This window comes from Nesoenas mayeri (assembly GCF_963082525.1).
Source record: "Nesoenas mayeri genome assembly, chromosome: 4".
Taxonomy (NCBI): Eukaryota; Metazoa; Chordata; class Aves; order Columbiformes; family Columbidae; genus Nesoenas; species Nesoenas mayeri.
The window spans coordinates 53,126,080-53,148,246 of NC_137540.1; the positions used below are offsets into that span (position 1 = coordinate 53,126,080).

General features: G+C 44.5%; 1 protein-coding gene across 4 annotated transcripts in view; it reads left to right on the forward strand.

The window, feature by feature from the left end:
- RBM47 (RNA binding motif protein 47) overlaps positions 1–19,182 on the forward strand; it is a gene marked incomplete at both ends in the record, with an annotated part of 74,731 nt that extends 55,549 nt beyond the window's left edge. For 3 of the 4 annotated variants that reach the window (XM_080344247.1, XM_080344245.1, XM_080344246.1), the window contains 4 exons: positions 11,518–12,677; positions 14,157–14,363; positions 18,308–18,510; positions 18,940–19,182. In XM_080344247.1, coding sequence (XP_080200373.1) covers positions 11,518–12,677; positions 14,157–14,363; positions 18,308–18,510; positions 18,940–19,182 — 1,813 coding nt within the window. Of the gene's footprint in view, positions 1–11,517; positions 12,678–14,156; positions 14,364–18,307; positions 18,511–18,939 lie in introns of those variants that run through there. The other variant, XM_080344248.1, reaches the window with a different exon arrangement.
- Between the last annotated feature and the right edge of the window lie 2,985 nt (positions 19,183–22,167).

The window sequence follows — 22,167 nt, forward strand, 5'->3', positions numbered from 1 at the left end:
TCGTTTATCAGGGAGTTCAGACCGAAAGTATGTCATTGTCAAGGTGCCGGGTATGGGTTTTGCCTTCCCTTAGAGGGTCCTAAAGGGTTGTTTGAGAAGCAACTACTTCTAAGCTTCAACTACAAGCCCAACATGTGAATAACTTAAAGAATGTAAGTAGCAAATAGCAAAGCGAATGTCTGAACAGTGAAAACTAAAATAGTGAAATTTCAGATGGAAGAAAGCAAACAAAATCAAGTTCTTGCTATTAAGTTAACGAAGTGAAAGGTAGCTATTTACAATGACCTTACATTGTGTTTTCGGTTGGGCTGTCTCTGCTGTTCACTGTTTGTGCTGCTTGGTATTTTGTTCTGCCCTTATTCAAGAGACTGACATAAAAATCAAGCTTTAAAAGTGGGTTATTGGCTTTAGCTGCAGAATTTGGAGTTTGTAGAATGAAGGTGGCTAGGAAGTTTGAGCAAGCAAGGTATATATGCAATTATTATTAACACAAACTCCTCGTGCATACTGAATATTTGACAGTGTTTTGAAAGAATTAAGTTCTGATATTATTCTATTCCCATTCTTCTTAAGTAGCATGTGAAATGTTTGAGGTTTGTATATGGCATAGGACATGTGACCTTAATCTTTATTTATTCATTTATTGCTTTATTGGGGTCAGTGCTGATAACAATAGTGAAGTTTGAACTTAAATCTGGAAAAAATCACTTGAATCTAAAACCTTTAAAAAAAAAAAAGTAAATGTAATTGTTATAAGTAAGGTTCAGTTTTGATCTAATTTAAACCAATGGCAAAATGGTTTGTTCACACGTGGAGCAGATGCAGCAGTTGTGTATAATGGTATCGTGTCCTGAGCCAGGTGGGATTGCAGCCGTGCTCCAACACGTGTGTCCTTCACCCTTTGCACACCCAGGCTTGCTGCAGAGGACAGCCATTGCTTGGGACACGTGAGGGATGTCACGGCAAAACGTTACTGCCACCCATCCCTGGTGACGCTCCATGGCGTGGCAGGCTGGGCTGTAGAAAGGGTGTATTTTTCAATCATGTTGAACCCCGAAGACCCTGAGATCCAGCACAGCCCATGCTGACCTGTTTCGGTGTTAACCGATGGAACCGATAGTGTTGCACCAAAGGCCTTGCCAGTGTCTGAAAGAGCTGAGAGAGCTTTTTAATTAACACAGTTAATCTAACAGGACTGCAAAATGTGTCCTTTTTATTCATCAAGACAAGGCCATAAGACCGTCTATCAAGAGCTTGTTGGAATGTTGTTGGTTTGATTATTTTTCCATGAGTTCTCATTTAGGTCTGTGCTCTATAACTGAGATTAGATAATGTGTTGGATAAAAATAAATAAAGTTAACAAAGGAGGAGCCGTTTTGCTACTCTTTTTAATAATTTCTATTCCATTCCGCATTTCAGCTCCATTCTTTGCTAAAGAAATGATAGTGAATCAAATGTTGCTTGTCTGATTTCTTCAGCTTTTAATTAAAAAAAAAAAATCCCAGTTAAGGTCAGCAGAAGGTGAATTTCAAATGGCTTCTGTCTCAAATCCCACTCCTTTTCTGAAGTGCACAGAAATTTCATTTCCAAACCATGGGTATTTCCCACCGAGCTGTAATTTCAGTAGATTTAAGTTGTCTTTAATTAACCCGGCACAGGAATGGTGCCTCATGAGAGAGTCCCTGCCTTGGTTAAACATTTTTTAAAATTTATAATATTAACCCTGTGCACAGGTAACGACTGCTGGAAATCTCTTCCTTGTACTTGTAAACCTCATTTCTCAGTTTCAATCCAAAGTTCAAAGGTTTGTACGGACTTCTTAGATCAGAGGTCAGGTACAAATTGCTGCACTTTGCAGCTCCTTTCTGCCGATATGACAGAATTTCACAGCAAAGACGATTGCCTTTCATCCCCCTCTCCTCCACACATGGGCAACGCCAGGCAGTTAAAAGCGTGATATGTACAAGTCAGCCATTGGTACCTGAGTTTAATAAATAACTAACCGGGTTCCAGTGGTGCAAGGTGCATATTATAAAAGGGGTCAAATGTCAGTGCACAAAGGAAAAAAAGAAAACAACACTCAGCCACTGACTAAGCCAAACGTTTTGAGTTTAACGTACTTTCAGAAGCGAACATTCACATCCCAGTTGTGGTTTGCTTTATGCTGATTTTCATTTCTGTGACCTGAGGGGGAGGGAACATGTTGGGCCACTTTCAGCTTTCCCTGAAGTCTCTGCCTCCTGCGGAAAGCAGAGCTGCAGGTTGGGGCCCCTGTTGTTGCACTGTTCAAGTGGTGAACACAAAACTGAGAATGTTGCAATAAAAATAGTGGATAAGATTAGGGTGAACTGAAAAGTCCAAAGCTATTTTTGTTGTTATAAAATTGACTGAGCAAGTGGACTATGTATGAGCAGGCAGGATGTGTTATGTTTCACTCTGGGATCTCCAGAAGAGTTAGCTGAAAATGTTAGGGCAGAAAGGCTGAAAAGGGAACCATCATTTATGAACTTTTTAGATACTCTTGGTTGCACTGTAGAGTCGAACATGTTACTGTGATGTTTACATAGACAGACAAACAGACAGATAGTGTTCTGCATTATAACAAAGAAAAATCACAAGCACGTGCATGCATATCCCTGCTCCACAGGGTTCGGCAAAGACTTTCACAGACATTTTCAATGATCGAACGAGATGACCATGTTCACATATAAGATTTTTCTTTAAAGAGGCAAGAAGTGAAATAGGTGAATGTCTTATCTTTCCTCTGTAATAATTAACAGATGAGTCTAGTCATGGTTTTGCTTTTCAGTTGCACAAGATCGTTTTGCCTGTCTTATAGCAAAAGCTTGTGAGGCCCTAGTCCACACTGAAGGAAAGATTTCTTCCTTTCCTAGAAAGAATGCTTTTTAAAGCAGACAGTTAATTTGGAGAACACACTTATCTGTTCCAGCATCTCTGCAGAGAACACTGTTTAATTGCATTTATGGTAAACAAACACCACAAAAAAGTTTCCCAGCAAGTACAGCTCATCCAGAATAGGAAATACTTGTTACACACCAAGTGACTACATTGCACTTTATTTATATATCACACGTTTTCCTGTCTGACCATGGTAATAATAGACTTTGTTGACTATATGGAAATATGGGAATTTGGGGGAAAAGGAAGGGTTGTGTTGTTTCCTGATTTTGAAACAACCCACCTCTCATCTTCTCAGCTTTCCTCAACACGTGGCTTCAATATCTTCCAGGATAATAACTTCAGCCTCAGCCAGCAACCAGTTCTATTGAAACAGCTGAGAGTGATAGAATTATTTTGAGTTGGACTGGGTAAAAGACAGAGCTGGGGCAAATGGTACAACACACGGGTTACACAACTTGTTGGGACAAAGTTCTGAATGACTTGCAGCAAAGTGCATTATAAAATAAGGGAGGAGACTGGGTTTTGCTTACCCACACTTCCTTCAGAAGTGTTTAAAGCTGAGATGGCTGGTTTGTCACTGCAGTGGCATAAAAATACTCAAGAAACACACACTGTACCGACAGAATTCACATTGTCGAAATAGGGAAAATAACAACCATGTTGGTAGGATGCTCTAGATGTTGTTGGTGCTTTGGCACATCAGTAACTTCATCAGCAGAGCTTCATTCTTGTCATGTGAAAGCCATATATGAGTGAACAGAATTTTCACTTGTGAAAATCATCAGTGATATCTCATCGAATACTATTTTTGCAGTTTCTGGGCCAGGAGGTCACATTGTTGAGGAACCTCCATCCTGGGAATGTCTGCTGCTGGGCACTAATAGTGCCTATGGATAATGCAAGTGGAACCTTTGACAACCTTTGCAGAATCACACTCCAAATTAAATATGCCTTAGAAGGATGTAGAGAAGTTGAATAACAGAATAGGTAGAAAGTTTGTGTAATACAAAGTGACTTTATTTTGTAGGGGAATCATAGTTTTAGCTCCATTTTTTCAATTGTATATAAAATTGCTGTGAGGTAAGATTAATATGGCTAAGGGAACGAGTATAATATGGCTGAGAGAATTAGATCTGTGATTGTTATTGTTCTTAATGATAGTGATGAAAATAAAATGTTTAACCTTCAAATTGTAGTCTGAAGTTGTAGCCAATTGTTGACGGTACAAATTCGGTGTTCAATTATCTGATTAGCACACAAGTTTTAACCTGAAAAATTCCAGGATGTTAATTTACAGAATAATTTCAGGTGTTTTCCTCCTAAAAAGCAGCAAGAAGTAGAAGAACAGATTTATGTAATTTTGCTACAGTTTTTTAAACCAAACATACTGTTTTGATTGGTGCCAGGAGGACATAACCAGACCCTGCAAGAATTTTAAGGCAGGATTTTCAGTAGTGCTCATCACTGTCTTAAATATATCCCTATAGAAACCATTAGTCTTATAACTGATGTCAGGGGTAGTAGTGCTACATGTGGAGTACTGTTGGAAACATCACCCTTAATTTTCTCTTTCTTTCTGTTCCTGCTTTGAAGGGAACACAATCAAAAGGTGAAGCAAACAGTTTTTGGTGTGTTTCGAATGGAACCAACCATTTTTAATGTGCTTAGGCCACTTAGGATGAATTTAAGCAACTGAGAATCATGCACAGACCCACTTTGCAGTAGCTCTACCCTGAAAACTGGTTTTCAGGCCCAGAATATTAACTTGCCCCACATAAGAGGAACATGACTACCTGATCAGAATAAAATAGAAGTTTAAGCTTGAAATATGAACTCTTCCACTAAATCAGTGTCCAGAACCCTGATGACAGGCCCTAGGTTTAGGATGCCAAGTGTCACCCTTAGCAGAAGTGGGAATTTCTGCAGCTAGACTGGGGATTTAGTAGGTCAGTCTTATCCTACCCATTAGGTACTTTACACTGTTTCTCTCTACATTTAAGTATAGTACTTCTGGTGGGCAGAGCCACTGCTATATATGTTGATGCCTGAACATAGATGGGAAATGACGTGGTACAGCAAATGCTGCTGCGTGTGCATCTCCTTGGGTTCCATGCAGGGCCAAAGCCAAAAGGCTTCTCCTGGTGACCCCAGCTGAAGTTTGATTGCCTGAATTCAGGCACACACATGATGACAAGAGTGTGCAGTGCTTTAGCAGTGCTGACAGCAGGATAACTTGCACAGCAGACAGACATGTCATTGTCAATAACTAGTGCTGATCTGATCTATGAGATTACTCTCCCAAACTGCTCATCACAAGCTACTCATCAAGCCTCTTGCCAGCTGATGTTCCTGCCCCTTCAGGTGTGCTGATGCAGTTCACCACTTTCTCCAGAGTTGTGCCAAAATTATCCAGATTAAGAAAATCCAGTTTTTCAAAGCATTTAACCTAGCCTGGGGAGATTTCTTCACGCAGTTCAGTGTCTGGCTGGCACACTGTAGACACTGTCATGGCCTGTTGGCCTCAGATATTGTTGTGGGTTTTTTTGTTAGAAGGCTGAAGACATTGTCCATCCCTGGTAACTTTTTCTTTCAAAAGTCTTTCAGAAGTCCCTAGCCAAAAAGCCATGCTGAAATGCTGCACTCTCTCTTGCACTGGCCCACCACAAGATTCAACTTCAGAGATGTGTATTTCATTAGTGACAGCAAGTAGGAAACCAAGCCATGATCCAGCTCCTGTTGAAAACCACACTGAGGACTAGCCTTTGACACTTGAAATATAAATTAATTTGGAGTCAGGCAATGTCTTTCCACGGATTTTTCACCGAAGATCAGAGCTCTTTTTCACCACACCTGCTGCCCGCCTTGCTTCTGTCTGCACTGTGCATGGAGAGGAGCCAAGGACACCACTTCCACGGGATGTCCCCTGAGGGACAGAGGGAGAAGCCTTCTGCCAGGGAGCACATGGGCTGGCAGCGAGCAGTTGCAGGGCCAGTGGCTACCTTAGGCACATCCGTAAAAGAGGTGGGACTCTCTGTTCCGCCATTAGTTTGGGAAGGAGCACCTTGCGTGCCAGCTCCCTGCCGTGGATGTGGCTGCAGGACTGCCAGCTGAGCCCTGCAGTGGGACATGCCACGCATGGCTCAGCTTCCGTAAACAGCCCAAAAATGCTGGATTTGTTCAGCACGTTTAGGCAAATAAATCGTAAAAAAGGAATGACAGTGTCGCCAAGTAAAAGAAAATTATGTATAATGATACCATAGTTACATTTAAACACGAAGGCAACTTGCACATTACACTTGAAGCAATGCTCGAGCCACTACCTTATTTCAAATTAATGTGGCCTCTGCATTTTTCTTTTCTGTTGACAAATATGTAAACAGGCAAACTGGGCTTTCAGTAAGAGCATTTCTGTTGATATCTGATGTTTGTGATAAAGTGATATACTTGTCATTAGTAAGCTGTTGTTGTTATATACATTTTATGTGTCTGAAGTTACCATGAGAAAACAGTCAGCTTTTAAAAATAGAGAGCTTTAACAGCAACTGTGCTTCCAGAGCTGCCGCTCTATGTCAGCAGCAGGATTGCCATTCACCCTTATTATTTCAATTGAAAAAGTAGGAAGGTCACATTTAAACCAGTAGCTGTTATTTCCCTCTGTCAACAGGGTGTATTCAGTTGAAATATTAGTGACAGACTTTCCATGTGCAGCAGCTGGGGTTTTAAAATGCAAAACTATGGCTGTTTCTTGAAGAAAGCAGGTGGCCATGGTATGTCCATGAGGGCACATTGGGTCAGCTCAGCGGGAGTTTGTACAGTCCAGGATCTGCAGCTGGAGTGGAGGAGTCCCCATCCCCTCATCCCTCCAGTTACTACTAAGCTGGTGGGTCTCCCCAGGGTCTCCTGCTGTCTGCCGTAGTGCTGGCACCCATCCTAATGCTACATGACTGCTGGCGGCTGCATCACCTGCAGAAGAACACATGATGCCACTAAGTCTATATAACACAAAACTGGAGGGATGAATTAAGTGCAAACATAAACAAACCCATTTTACAGGAGCACGTGAGTGGAGTGGACATGTGGTTGCTGCCACAAGGACACCGGCTGTATCCCTGTGTTTGTAAAAGCCTGTTTTACTGCAGCAGGTTCAACAGAGGGGCAGGTGGCTGTGTAACTTCACGGGGCACTGCCCAGTGCTGGACAAGCCCAGGGATAAGATGCTACACAGACTGTGAGCATTGCTTTCTTGCCAGGCCCTCAAGCTGCAACCAAGTCATGGTATTTCTATTTTAAAAAAGCCCTGCCTTGGTTAATCAGCCTGCTCACAGTATGCTTTAGGTCAGTCACTGCCAACACAGGAAGTTTCCCGTTTAATATTCTGAGCTGTGATGTGGAAAAAGATAGGTTAAAAAGAAGGTAATTAATGTTTAGGGCAAGAACTATTTACACTTACCCAAATGGCGGCAGGGAAGGAGTTTTGTAAGCAAGGGGAAGTGAAATTTGACCAGTTTCAGTGAAACGTGTATGTCTGAGAGGCCACTCCTTGGAGTGGAGACACTGAACCGATGGACTCGCAAGCCTGGCCCCTGGTAGGCTGGCAGATCTTAGCATCTATCTCACGTGGCATTGAACAATCAAGCAGGCTTTACCTTTTTCTGAGAAGAAAAGAACCCGATCTTGTTTCTATTTTCATAGTTAGTCATTTAAAACTTCGTTGTCTCCAGAGCTCAACCTTCCTCACTAGCAATTAATATTTTTGTCTGCCTCTCTTTTATGAATCTTTGTCATCAAGATCAGGTGTATCTTCCTCCTCAGATACAAGAAAACAAGTGCTTATATTTCATAAGTCACTACAATTTAATGTGGCTTAAATTTTTGCCTCTTCTAGCATTAATCACACTTGGTGGACATACTGAAATCAGTCTGGCTTTATTAAGGCCACTAAACCCGGAATACTAGCTCATGCCTTGTGTACACCCACAACTTGTGGTAGCAAGGTTTCACAATCAGTTGGTGGATTAAAAAAAATGCACAAGTAGAGTTGAACACTTTGGAAATAGGTATTTTTGAAAAAAAATTTCTTGAGAGTGATTGCTTTTCGAAACAAAAAGGTTAGGTTGTTATGGCAGCCCATTTTGTAAGGCAGTAACAACAGGAGGCGAGAGCTCTCAAACCAGACATGCCTACATTTTTTCTCGTCAAGGTAGACGGTATCTGAACTTTGGGAAGGTGTTGATTGTGTCATGTGGCAATGAATGTTGTTAAGTGCATATGTAGCTACATCAAGTAGAATTACATGGACTTTATAATTTTCTTAGATAGTATATGCTTATGAAATCCACCTCTATGGAGCTGCATGGAAAAAAAATTAAACATGTGATCATGAATCTTGACTCCCAATAAATTATATAGGGACAAATGCATTTTAGGTTCACAAAGTTTCAATTATTCACTGTCACAAATGGCGTATGTTACTGTTTGCAGGAAAGATGGCCATCAGCACTTAGCAACTGCTTCAAATACAAGTTCCAATACTAGAAATTGTCCTGCTGGTGCAATGCAAAGTGCTGGAGAACATGACAGTTCCTGGACAGCCACCAAATTAAGAGCTGGTTTCTGATGGGCAGGGAAGGCTTTTCTCCACCTGTCCTCTCTCCACAATCCAGGTGCCCATCTGAAGCTTTCTAGACCACAGCCCCAGTGACTTAGCACTGTAGATAATAGAATACAGAGACTTTTATTTTGTAAGTTGACCTAAAACTCATGGCAATGACTCATCTCTAAACTTACCCAAACCTGGGGCGATAAGCAATTCACTTGCCAACAGGTGGCCCATGTAAAGGTAATGATTATTCCCCAGCAGTGTTTGTTTAACAAACTTTGCTTTCATTCAGGGAAAGGTGAAGTCACACTTTAAGGGACAAATTGTCAAGTGAAAAATGAAAATGTTTTTCTCTGCCTTAGTATTTTAATTATGTCAAATAATTCCTAGGAGTAAAATAAAAATGTCTGACTGTGACACATTAAAAAGGGGGAACACTGGAATCTGCAAGAAATATGTTTATCAACGTTTTAAAGAAGAAGCTATCAAAAACTGATGTACTCCCGTAAAAGACTCAGCTTCAAAGAAACTGTTTTCTAAAGTTTTGCCTGGGCAGCAGCACCACTAGTACTGCCCTCCATCTTCTCTGCCTTCCCCTCTGCCCCCCATATTTTTAAATTGAGAGGGCCCAGAAGCATCAGCATGTAACACCCATGGCCCAAACACATCTCTGGGATCAGGCCCTACCACAGGCCAAGGTGCAGAGGTCTGGTTTCCCAATCCCAAACGCATTTAGGACCTGACCCAGGCACAGTGCTGTTTGCCCTGACTGGTGCGGGGCCATCTCTGGGTACAGACCAGCACAAATCTGGGCAGCTCAGGAGCTTTACCCAAAAAAAAAATCTGAGGTGCTAAGGTTACTAGGATTTAAATGGGTTTTGTGGACCATACAAATTAGACTTAGATGCCTAAATATTGCACCTGTGTTTCCATGGACTTGAGCCTACTGTACTAGTGAAAGACCTGCCTGCACAGTAACCAATGCACTGAAAATGCCCAAAGAGTTATAACAAAGTGTATCTATTGGGATGCTATTGAGACAGAGAGAAATCTGTGTCCCACCGAATAACATGACTACATAGAATAAATAAATCTAGCTGAAGCTTTGTCCTTTCTTTTTGGAAAATAAGCTTGTCAATCCCAGATTGTTTCTTACAGTGGTTTGCAGAGTTTCCTACAGGGGGCAGTGTTTTTTGGTAGTTTCATCAACAAATTGGTCATGAAAGCAAATCAGCTAAGGCTGATGGACTTAAAAAAACAAGAACAAAAACAAACACAAACAAACAAACAGCCCCCACACAAACGAGGAGGAGCCAATGGTGTAGCAGTCAGTAGGTGGGATCTTCTCAGAAGGCAGCTGGAATAGGATTGAACACAAGGATGTGGCATTTAGGAGTAACAAACATAAGGCATGCCGGCTGCATGGGAAATAACCACAGTGAGTGCTCCTTCTGGAAAGGATTTGGAGTTAGATTTGACCAAAAAAAAACCCAAAACATGTGGTTTGCTATTGAGAAGCTGTGGAGAAAAAGGTCTTGGTGATACCGACACATGGGAAAAGGGGGGATGATCTTTACTCCTGTATATAGCAAAACTGAAAAAAAACTGTCAAAAGAGCCACAGAAACAATTTTAGGTGAAAAAATAACTGATTGTGAAAGAATTCAGGAGTTCAACCTGCAAGTTTTATTAAAAAGACAGAGTTGTGGCTTGATTACACAACTTAAATATCATCATAAGGCAAAAGCAGAGTCTTTAAGCTATCAGAGAAAGGTTTAATAAGTAATCCTAGCTGGAAGCAAAAGCCAGACAAATTCTCATGAGAAATATAGCACGCTTGCTTGTCTGAGGGTTTGATTAGCAAACAAGACATAAAGGGAAGTGATATGGTCTACAGCTCTTTGATACCTTAAAACCAAGGTCCTTCTGGAAGATACAGTTTACTCAGATAAATGTTATAGGAGTCAATGTACCAATAATAATAAAATGTAATGGTCCACGTCATAAGCAATCACTCATATTAAATGGTCTGATGGTCCTTTCCAGTTTTAAAAGTCAATGAATTAACTCAGGTAGGAATCCCTCCTGCTCTTGCAGCTGTAGTCATTAGCATGGTCATCTCCTCCTGTATGTCTGCATTTCCCACCCTCTGCTTGCATTCAAACACAGAATGAGGTTTCAGAGATTTGCCTTCCCCCTGTAGGCTTGCAGGTCCGTACTGGCCAATTGCTCTAAAGCAAGTTGTCTGTCATAAAGGAGTGATTATCCTCAGTCTTTTTAGAGTCCTGTTGTAATAATGGAAGAGACAAGCCCATCATGCAACTCAGAAGCTTGCCAGATCACACTTTGCATGGGAGAGCAAGAACTGGGTCCTCCAATGACGAAGTGTATTTGTTATTTCCTACTCAACTCTTACTGTGAAGGCCTAGAGGAGCAAGGGGTTGTTATCAAACGAGAACCATGACTGGCGCTTCTCATGTATTCGCCGTCTTTCACTGTGAAGTATGGCACCTGGCACTTGCGCTGTTCGGGAGCGAATGGAGTAACCAAGTAAAGACTGAGGAGGAGGAGAGGGCTCTGGAGGTGGGGACCACCAGCTCCATAGCAACATCTTCCCTTTCCCAGTCCCATGCCAGCTCCTTCCTACCCATTCAGAAGGGAGACAAATCTCCCTAGGGTCTTGAGGTTTTGAGGTTCTTGGTGGCATCCCTTCATGTGACTTCAGCCTCCTGCAGCAGCAGCTCTCCGTGCTGGGGTGGTACAGGCAGGTGATCCTCACACACCCTTCAAAGAGGGGCTGTGCCTACATCCAGGATGCTCTCTCCCTGCAATATAAAGTCTTAGGCTGGTATGGCTCATTCATCAGCTTTTCTGCAGCCTTAGTCTCAGTTTGAAAAATGAACTTGCAGAACAACTGCAGGATGGTAAAAGAGAGAGGTGGGTTTCCAGTGGTAGCTAACAGCTTCTAATGAGTGTCTTCCTTCTTCCTTTACCCAGTTTTTATCAGGCTGTGAATGAGTTTGGCACCATGACCGCTGAGGACTCAACTGCAAGGATGAGCAACGATTCCTCCAATGTGGCTACCACAAAAGTTCCTGAAGGTGTTGCCGGTGCACCCAATGAGGCAGCTCTGCTGGCCCTCATGGAACGCACTGGATATAGCATGATCCAGGAGAATGGGCAACGCAAGTATGGTGGCCCTCCTCCTGGCTGGGAGGGCCTGCATCCCCCTCGTGGCTGTGAAGTCTTTGTGGGCAAAATCCCCCGCGACGTCTATGAAGATGAGCTCGTCCCTGTGTTCGAGTCTGTTGGTCGCATCTATGAAATGCGCCTGATGATGGACTTTGATGGGAAGAACCGTGGCTATGCCTTCGTGATGTACACGCAGAAGCACGAGGCGAAGCGTGCCGTCAGGGAGCTGAACAACTACGAAATCCGCCCCGGCAGGCTGCTGGGTGTGTGCTGCAGTGTGGATAACTGCCGGCTCTTCATCGGAGGCATTCCCAAGATGAAGAAGAGAGAGGAGATCCTGGAAGAGATTGCCAAGGTGACAGAAGGTGTGCTGGATGTCATCGTGTATGCCAGTGCTGCAGACAAGATGAAGAACAGAGGCTTCGCCTTTGTGGAGTATGAGAGTCATCGAGCAGCAGCAATGGCCAGGAGGAAACTCATGCCAGGGAGGATCCAGCTGTGGGGACACCAAATTGCTGTTGACTGGGCAGAACCAGAGATAGATGTGGATGAAGATGTCATGGAGACTGTTAAAATCCTCTATGTGAGGAATTTAATGATTGAGACCACAGAGGACACCATTAAAAAGGTCTTTGGGCAGTTTAACCCTGGCTGTGTAGAGCGGGTGAAAAAAATACGTGATTACGCCTTTGTGCACTTTACAACCAGGGAAGACGCTATTCATGCCATGAACAACCTTAATGGTGTAGAACTGGAAGGCTCATGCCTGGAGGTTACCTTGGCCAAGCCGGTAGACAAGGAGCAATACACTCGCTACCAGAAAGCAGCAAAAGGAGGGGCCACAGCAACGCCTGAAGTAACTCAGCAACCTAATTATGTTTACTCTTGTGATCCATATACACTAGCGTATTATGGATACCCATACAATGCCTTGATCGGGCCCAACAGAGATTACTTTGTGAAAGGTTAGTATGCGCAATTAGGGGATGTGATGGGCAGGAGCCTAAGGTCTGCCCGAGCCAAAGGACAGCTGGTGCGATGCACTTTTTTTCTCAAATACTCTTTTATAAGTCTTTTTGACATACTTTTATTTGGTCTCATTTTAATTTATGACTACATAGACTGTATTTATCTAGAAATAATGGCTAATGTATGGGCTAGTATGAGGGAGGCATCAATAATATAGTTAAGAATGAGCTAATGGACCAAGCATGGGATGGGGAAGAGTGAGATCTGGGGTTTATGAGTGCTGTACTAAGTCTGAGCAAGTCCAAAGACTTCAGTTTCTGATGCCTTTTCCAAAGATCTAGAACCTAAGAATTAGCAATCATGACAAAGAGTGCTTTGCCTTCTCCTGGAGATGTGGGTATGGTGACCTCATCATCCAAAGGGAGAGGTGCCAGGGAAAGCCTCAGCTGGAAACTTTCCAGGTGTCATTTGCATTAAAATAACAGTAGTGCCATGTCCTTTATAATGTCAATTAATATCTACATGCAGACAGACAGAATCATGTGTGTGCAAAATAATTCTTTTCTTGCATATACTTAATGAGTTCTTGGTTACAGTCATTAAAAATTAACCAAAAATCAGTTATTCAAAAAAACCTGGTGTTACAATTACAAGTATCTTGTACTTACAGATATTATAGTTTCCTGAAATTTAATGTGTGTTTCCATACAATAGGCAGTTTAGCATTAATATATTCTTAGAGCACCCACATAAACCAAGAAATATTTTAAACTCTAGTTGATCAAGGATTTCAGCTTCTTCGCATTTTCCAGATTTGTACTTACAATGAACAACAAAGAAGTTAACTAACAGTCTAAATATTCAATTAGGCCATCATAGACTGCACTAGTACCACAGTGTCCAAAGCACTGTTATAAAGTGTGTGGAGACACTAAGATAATTAAAGGCAATATTTTTGGAGATGAGGTATATTCACATTACTACTATAAGAGCAGAGGAAACAGACAACACTAGTAAAACCATATGCAATGGTGGGACAAAGTTAGTTTAAGGCCAACAATTTTGGGCCATCTGTGGAGGGTCCCACCACAGCAGCTGAGAGGTTTGGTCTCCTTTGGAGGAGCACTGAGAGCAGAAGTTGTTCCTACTGCAGAGGTATCACCTCTGGAGGGCCTCTCTCTCTCTGCTGAGTGCATTATACCTGTAACACTGCCCATGAGAGTTGCATCAGTATAAATAAGCAGTTAATATATGGTCAGAAACACCAAGAGCAAAATGTATGTAGTCTTAATGGGTACTTCTAAGGCCAAACTCTTCTATTTTCGTAACTGAAGTCACTAAGACTCAGATCAAACTAACTCCAGCAGCCGGTTTCTAAGCTCATGACTCCTGGTCTCAGTCTAGGGCGGTTTGTGCTTCCCATGGGGCTGTCACTCTCTGTTACTCACCATCCTCTCCTGTGTTGTTACCATAAGCAGGCAGCATACGAGGCAGAGGGCGAGGTGCAGCTGGCAACAGAGCCCCAGGCCCCAGGGGCTCCTACCTGGGGGGATACTCTGCCGGCCGCGGCATCTACAGCAGGTACCACGAAGGCAAAGGAAAACAGCAGGAGAAAGGATATGAGCTGGTACCCAACTTGGAGTTACCTGCGGTCAATCCAGTGGCCATCAAGCCTGGTGCAGGTTAGTGTGCAATGAGGGGAGGAAAGCAGAGGTGACGGGTGAGCCCCCATGACAAACCCCGTGTCAGGCACATGTGGACCCCTCCAGCCCATGGCTACAGCAGTGAAGACATCCATGGGGCTGGGGCTCAGATCTCCCCTGTGCCAGGTGCCTCCTGGCCCTGGTCAGGCTTTCTGCAAACAAGAGGCACCCAGTGGGGAAGGGATCACAAATGCCTGGGAGCAATTCAGACCAAAGGAAAAAGGGCTGAAGCTGTGCCCACTCCTCCTGCCCCCTCTTGCAGCTCCTCGGGAGGAAGCAGACTTTCTTCTCTGTCTAGTCATGTACACTAGACCATGGTGACTACGGGCAATCTTCCTCTCTTTTAATTTCCTCAGTGCTAATGTCACCCGGGGTGATTCGCACCCCAGCCAGGTCAGAGCTCTTCCCATCTCAGCTGGTATTTCTCTGGCGTTATGAGGCTGGGAAAAGGACCTGGGGCTTTCCCACTGCAGGGGAGCCCCTGGCTGAGGAGAGATCCTCCAACACCCTCCGCAGCATGGGGAAGGAGTGACGCAGGGAGCCCTCAGGGTCCAGCTCACAGCTGTGCAGTGACCTGCAGGAGGTTCTCTCAGTTCTGCTGGGCTGCAGGGAGCCAGTCCAAGGGCCCGGCCAGGGATCATCTCTTTCTGCCACATCCTCAGCTGAGTATTCAGCTGCAGTGGTTTCCCAAAACATGCTCCATACTACAGCTTGCATCTAACAAAGGCTGTGAAGAGTTCTTCATAAGAGCTGGATGAGACAATGTGATTAGAGGTCTAGAGACAAAGGAAGGATGTTAAGATTAAAGCTGTTTCCAAAGGAAGATCAGACTTCCTGAGAAAACTACCCATTTACAATCAGAAAATATTCTACTATGTGTTTGTAAAGATACTTCAGGAATTCCAGCTCTTACTAAGGGATGTTTGAAAAGTGGCCTTTGAAATGCACACCTATTAGTGGTGTCTGTAGTTTGTTTGACTGCCAAACAAAAACCTGAATGAAGCTCAAGTCTAAATCATAGAATGTCCTGAGTTGGAAGGGACCCACAAGGATCATCAAGTCAAACTCCTGTTCCTGCATATGACAACCCCACAGTTCACACCATGTCTCTGAGGGCATTGTCGTCTCTTCTTGAACACTGTCAGGCCTGGGGCTGTGACACCTCCCTGGGGAGCCTGTTCCAGTGCTCCAGCACCCTCTGGGTGAAGAATCTTTTCCTAATGTCCAACCTAAACTTCCCTTGGCACATCTTCCTGCCATTCTCCTGGATTCTGCCATTGGTCACTAAGGAGAAGAGATCAGCGCCTGCCCCTCCTCCTCCTCTTGTGAGGGAGCTGTAGGTGCCGTGGGGTCTCCTCTCAGTCTACTCTTCCCCAGGCTGAACAAACAAAGTGACTTTAGCCGCTCCTCATACAGCTTCCTCTCCAAACCCTTCACCAACTTCATAGCTCTCTTCTGGACACTCTACAGTAGCTTTAAATCCTTTTTATTCTGTGGCACCCAGAGCTGCACACAGTGCCCCAGGTGAGGCCACAGCAGTGCAGAGCACAGCGGGACAATCACCTCCCTCACCCGGCTGGCAATGCTGTGCTTGATGCACCCCAGGACACAGCTGGTCCTCTTGGCTGCTAGGGCCACTGTTGGCTCATGTTCAACTTGCTGTTGACCAGAACCCCCAGACCCCTCTCCATAGAGCTGCTTTCCATCATCTTGTCCCCCAGTCTGTATGTACAGCCAGGGCTGCCATGTCTCAGGTGCAAAATCTGGCACTTACTCTTGTTGAACTTCATGCGGTTGGTGATTGCCCAGTTCTCCAATTTGTCCAGATCCCTCTTCAGGGCCTCTCTGCCCTTGAGAGTGTTGACAGCTGCTTCCAATTTTGTGTCATCAGCAAACTTACTAAGCAATCCCTCAAGTCTTAAGTCTAAGTCATTTATAAAGACATTGAAAGTGCTGGCTCTAAGACAGATCCCTGTGGAACCCCGCTAGTGACTGGTTGCCAGCCTGACATAACCCCATTTACTAGAACCCTTTGAGCCCAGCCTGTCAGCCAACTGCTCACCCTCTGCATTGTGTGATTATCCAGCTGTACGCTGGACATCTTGTCCAGGAGAATACTGCGAGAGACAGTATCAATGCTTTACTGAAAATGGTTCTATACTTGAAGCATGCTGAGATCCAGATTTCTTTATTGGGTCTTCCCCTTTCATATGGTTCCAGCACAGTCTCTAAGCACAGAACCACCCGTTCTGTTTTCCCTAATCAGATCAGCTGATCTAGTAAGAGGTACCACATGCAAGGCGTACCTCTGTTATTAAAAGAGTATGAGTCTGAAAGCACGTTACCAGAATGGAAGAGTACAGATGTACCAACCCTGTAAAGTTTCCTACCATCTAGAATAATCTTAAAGGTCATTTCTTTGCAAATAGTTAGAAAACTCCTACTAGGTCACCCCAACAACTCCAGCTGCTTGTTACTGCTTTTCTGCCAGAAGCCACTGCAGAATGGATCATGTGAGCTCTCTGCCTTTGCATCGGTGAGAAATTATCCAGGTTATGTAAACCAGTGATAAAACTGGTTTGAGCTGACCAGGTAGACTTGGTGTAGAAGGTGAACTGGAAGAGCTCATGGGTGGAGGTGTCTGCTTGAGGAAACAGTGGTAGATCATTGGCAATGGAAACATCTCTTACTGAAAATATCAGACCAGATCCCTTGTTGCAGTCTCCAGGATGAAAACAAGAGTACTGCTTGCTGGCACCTGTCCTCTCCCCAGGCAGACCTGCACACTTCCACACTGCAAAGTTTCATCCCAGTGAAAGGATTCCATGTGTGTATTTGGCTTCATTTCTGAATTACCGGCTGCACCTCCCATAGATGCCAACATCACCATCATTTACTGATTGCTCTGTTTTCCCTGTGAATAACCTTCCTGCTGAAAGGCTCAAGAGCTGAATGCTGAAATGTGCACTATAAGGCAGCTATGGAAATCATAACATCACGGAATCACAGACTGGTTTGGGTTGGAAGGAACCTCAAGGATCATCCAGTTCCAACTCTCTTGCCATGGGCAGGGACCCCTAGATCATGTTGCTTAAAATTCCAACTAGCCTGACTTTGAACACATCCAGGGATGGGGCATCCACAGGTTCCCTGGGCAACCTGTTCCAGTGCTCATCACACTCATAGTAAATAAATTTTTTTCCTTATATCCCGTTTAAATCTACTCTCAGTTTAAAACTGTTATCTCTTCTCCTGTCACTACAGGCCTTGGTAAAAAGTCTGTTCCGAGCTTTCTTATAAGCCTCTTTTAAGTACGGAAAGGCCACAATGAGGTCTCCCTAGAGCCTTCTCTTCTTCAGGCTGAACAACTCCAGCTCTCTCAGCCTTTCCTCATACAAGAGGTGTTCCAGCCCTCTGATGATTTTCATGGCCCTCCTCTGGCCTCATTCCAACAGGTCCATGGACTTTTCTGTACTGAGGACCCCAGAGCTGGATGCAGTACTCCAGGTGGGGTCTCACAAGAGTAGAGCAGAGGGGGAGACACCTCCCTCCACCTGCTGGCCATGCTTCCTTTGACGCAGCGCAGGGTATGACTGGCTTTCTGGGCTGCAAATGCACATTGCTGAGTCATGTCCAATTATTTTGATTATTGGAGATGTTCAGCAAAGCACCTTTCCTCCCTAAGCAGTGCCATGAAGCTGCATTTTGTAGCATGGACCAACTCACTGCCTCTGAACACTGCCATTCTGACTGGAGCATTTTCTCTTCATTTGGGAGACCTTAGCTCTAATTGTTTTGTGTTCCAATTTTGGCACGAGGGAGAATTCTCTAAAGAACAGTTGCTTTTTTAGGGCTGCTTGCTCTTTGAGATGAGGTCTTGGAGAACCTCTCCTAATGTGCCTGATGTGTCTGGTCTCTCCTAGTGGCCATCCCTGCCATCGGTGCCCAGTACTCCATGTTTCAGGCTGCGCCACCAGCCAAAATGATGGAAGACGGCAAAATCCACACTGTCGAGCACATCATCAACCCTATAGCCATCCAGCAGGACCCAGCCAGCGCAGCTGCTGCTGCAGCAGCCGCTGCCGCAGCCGTAATACCAGCTGTCTCAACGCCTCCCCCATTCCAGGTGAGTTCAGCACATAAGTCCTGCTTCCCATGCGTCCTGCTTCCCATGCATCCCATTTCCCAATCATCCCGCTTCCCATATGTCCCACCCTGCATACCCGGGGTGGAGAGAAAGCCTTGCCTCTTGCCCTACTCCCATTCAGGAGCTGCTGCTGAGGATGTTATGGTGCCCAACAGCCCTGCAGTTCATCTGACCTTAGACACGTGCACTTTGGACAGCTGCTCTCCCGCTATGGGGGATCCAAATCTAGGAGGGAGGGAGCAGCCCCCTTCATGATGGCATAACTGTCATTTAACAGAGCACACACTACCTACCCTCCTGTTGTCACCTCTCCTTATAGGGGGTTTGCAATTCAGGGAGTGGCAATGGGATATTGCAGCAATTCAAGCACTTTTTTTTTGAGGTCTGAACAAGACGCTTTCCTCCCAGGGCCGCCCCATCACACCGGTGTACACCATGGCTCCCAATGTGCAGCGGATCCCCGCTGCCGGGATTTACGGGACAAGTTACGTGCCGTTTGCAGCACCTGCCGCGGCAACGGCGACGATAGCCACGCTACAGAAGAACGCTGCCGCTGCCGCTGCCTATGGAGGATACGCCGGCTACATCCCCCCAGCGTTCCCAGCTGCCACCATCCAGGTCCCCATCCACGACATCTACCAGACGTACTGAGACTGTCAGCATAGGAGGGCAGCAGAGAAACACACACTGAAGGAACACTTTACTATTTATGAAGAAAGAATTGGCTGCGAAAGAGTAAACATTTGGACTCGGTAAACTGATACAGAAAGTGAAGAATGTCATAGAAAAACATGTTTGAAATATTTTCTACGCTTGAAGTTTTCACTAACTTTTTTAGGCTATTTTTAAAATTTAACATGCCTGTATTCATACATTTCTAAAGGACCTCAATGCATCCAGCCCACCGCTGACGTGCTTTTATACGCATCCTAGTGGGGTTGCATAGGGTCTTAATTTTTTTTTTTTTTTAGCAGTTATATTTTCAATATATTTGTGGTATGAAGGTTATTTTTTAGTAACTTCTGCACTCCAGAAATGTCTATTTTGTAGTGCCTTTAGTAATATATCAGCTATATATTAAAAAGCACACTTGAGCAGCTAGGGAAAGTTTTAACAATATATTTTGAAGAATATATTCAATATTTAAAAAAAAAACATACCTTAGAGTTTTTTAAGAAAAAAACAACAAGTATCTTATTTAAAAAAAATACTGGAAAGTGCAATTTGAAAAAATGTGCAAGACCTCTGCATTTTTATGCTGGCATTAATACAATCTGCTTGTTCTTATTTGAAATCAGAACGAATATCACCTGTTGGAAAGAAAAAAAGAAGCCTCCTCACACAAACCTCTTCACGGTGTGATTTGCAGGCTCGCTTTAAGGAAAGGCTCTGAGTTTTCCTAAACAACTGGAGTTTCTATTTATTGAAGCTACTCGTAGTCTGAGCACGTGCAGAAACGAGCAGCTGCTATTTCGCACGAGGTGTCTTGACTTAGATCTTTATCCAGTATAAAAGCCTAGGCTCTTTTTCAACGCTTTTTATTTTATTCTTTGAAGTATATGCTGTAGTGACTGACAATATATGCTGCTGTTGGTGAGAGCAGGTGCGCTCTTGCTGAGAGGGTGCGCAGCGTTACTTACCCATCGCTCCATCATGTTCTGTGAGAAATTTCTGAGGTACTGGGGTGGTAGTAATACTGGAATTACTGAAACGGGGCTAGCCTCCCGCCCAGCCTCCCTCCCGTGCTTAATTCCCCTTCTCTGCAACTGGAGTTGTACGTGCACATCAGGGGTGGGAGCGTTAGACCCGATGATTTTAAGACATAGAGCCTGTAAATATCTTTTAATATACATTTTTAGAGTCATTTTATGTTGCAAATTTACATGGTATGTGGTTTGCCACAAAACAAAAACCTTTTATTGCGATGTTATAAAAAAGTTTGTTTTATTAAGAAGTAAATATATTATTGCAGTGTTTTGTGGCCTGTTTAAAGGCTTTTATTTAGTAGTGCGGTGAATGTAAAATATAGTAAAATGCTAAAGAAATACCTTGCCCATTGTATGAAGTGCAACAGCCCTGCAAACACAGCTCGAGTGACACGGGGTGCAAAGCAGGGAGTGAGCAAACAACGTTCCTTTACTTTTTGTGGTACAAGTACCAACCAAAAGGGTTTCATATAGGGTATATTTTGACAACTGAACCACTTCCAGGCCATGTCCAGCTCAGTTAAGTGACCTTTTTAAAGTGACCTTTTAATACACTTTTTTTCTTGCCTCAAAACTGAGCGGTTGTTTTTCAGGTGCTCTTGCTCAGCCAAGCTGAGCTCCCCCTCGCCCCGCCGAACCCGTAGCGACAGCACTGTGAGGAGGAGGTTAACCATTAGGTCGGACTCTGCCCCTCCGCACTCCTGCCTGGCACATTTTTATTGTCTCTAACTGTGCTCTCAAAAGTGCACCCAGACCTCAGCCCTGCGGCCCTGCCCGTTTTTTGGCAAGAGGAGGTAAACTGGGCAAAGCCCTGGGTCGGCCGGCACTGCCTCCTCCATGGGGGCTCCCTGTGGCCAAGGGCTCGCATGGCTCAGCAGTAACTGCTGCCGCGGATCTGTGGGCTCTGCACAGACATTCCCGGGCTCTGGAAAAGGCTGTCTGCTGGCTTGGGTCTCTGCAGACCCTTTCCAGCCCCCTGCCACAGCCACGTTCACCCGCAGAGGAGGGGTGAAGGTCGATGGTTCCCTTCCCACCCATCATCTCCTCGCTGGCAGTACGAGGGTCCTGTCACTGACAGAGGTGGCAAGGAGAGAAAGGAGCCAACGAGGGAAAACCCCAAGATGCCTCTGGCCACCAGTTGGGTAGTGTCTGCACCAGGGCAGGAACGGGAGAAAGTGGGACATGGGCATGCAGGCAGGACATGGAGACACAGGCAGGACGTGGGGACGCAGGTAGCTGGGTCATGCTGAGCCTCCCGCCCGTGCTTTACACTTGCTTCTAAACCATTTCGTGTACACTACTACTGAGGTAAGTCTGATAACTTGAAATGTGAACATCTCTAGGTTAAGAACAAACTAGTCAAATAAATATATATATATTAAAAAAAAAAAAAAAAAGCTAGTGTGCCTTATTCTCAAAAGAGCTGATATTTTACCTGTTTTATTGTATCTCTGTTTTTCTGTATTGTCAGAAGCCTCTGAGTTTATTTAGTTCTTGCTCAATTTACGGTACATTTCTAGGATGTAGTGAATAAAGCATTCTTTAAAAAATGGAGACTGTTATTTCATTGCAACGTCCTGCTGCCAGGTTAGCCACTCCACCATGGCTGTGCTCCCCTCCAAGAAGGTGTTTGGGCAGGAGGGAGCGGGGCAGCACAGCTGGCATCCCGCAGGCTCCTGCAGGGAGAGGAGATGCACTTGTTCCCCCATCCCACCACCTGAGGAGGACAATGACCTTCCCAGCAAGCATATTGGGCATTTCCCCATTCTTACAGCGTACCCTCGGTCTGACTAAATCTCTTTCCACGTCCAGTTTAGAGTCGGTGCCTGGATGTGGATGGAGGAACTGAAGCTGGCACCCCTCCACGCTTTCCATCCACACAGCAGGCAAAACCCCTGCGGCCCTGTTGCATGTCCTTGCTGTAGGGCAG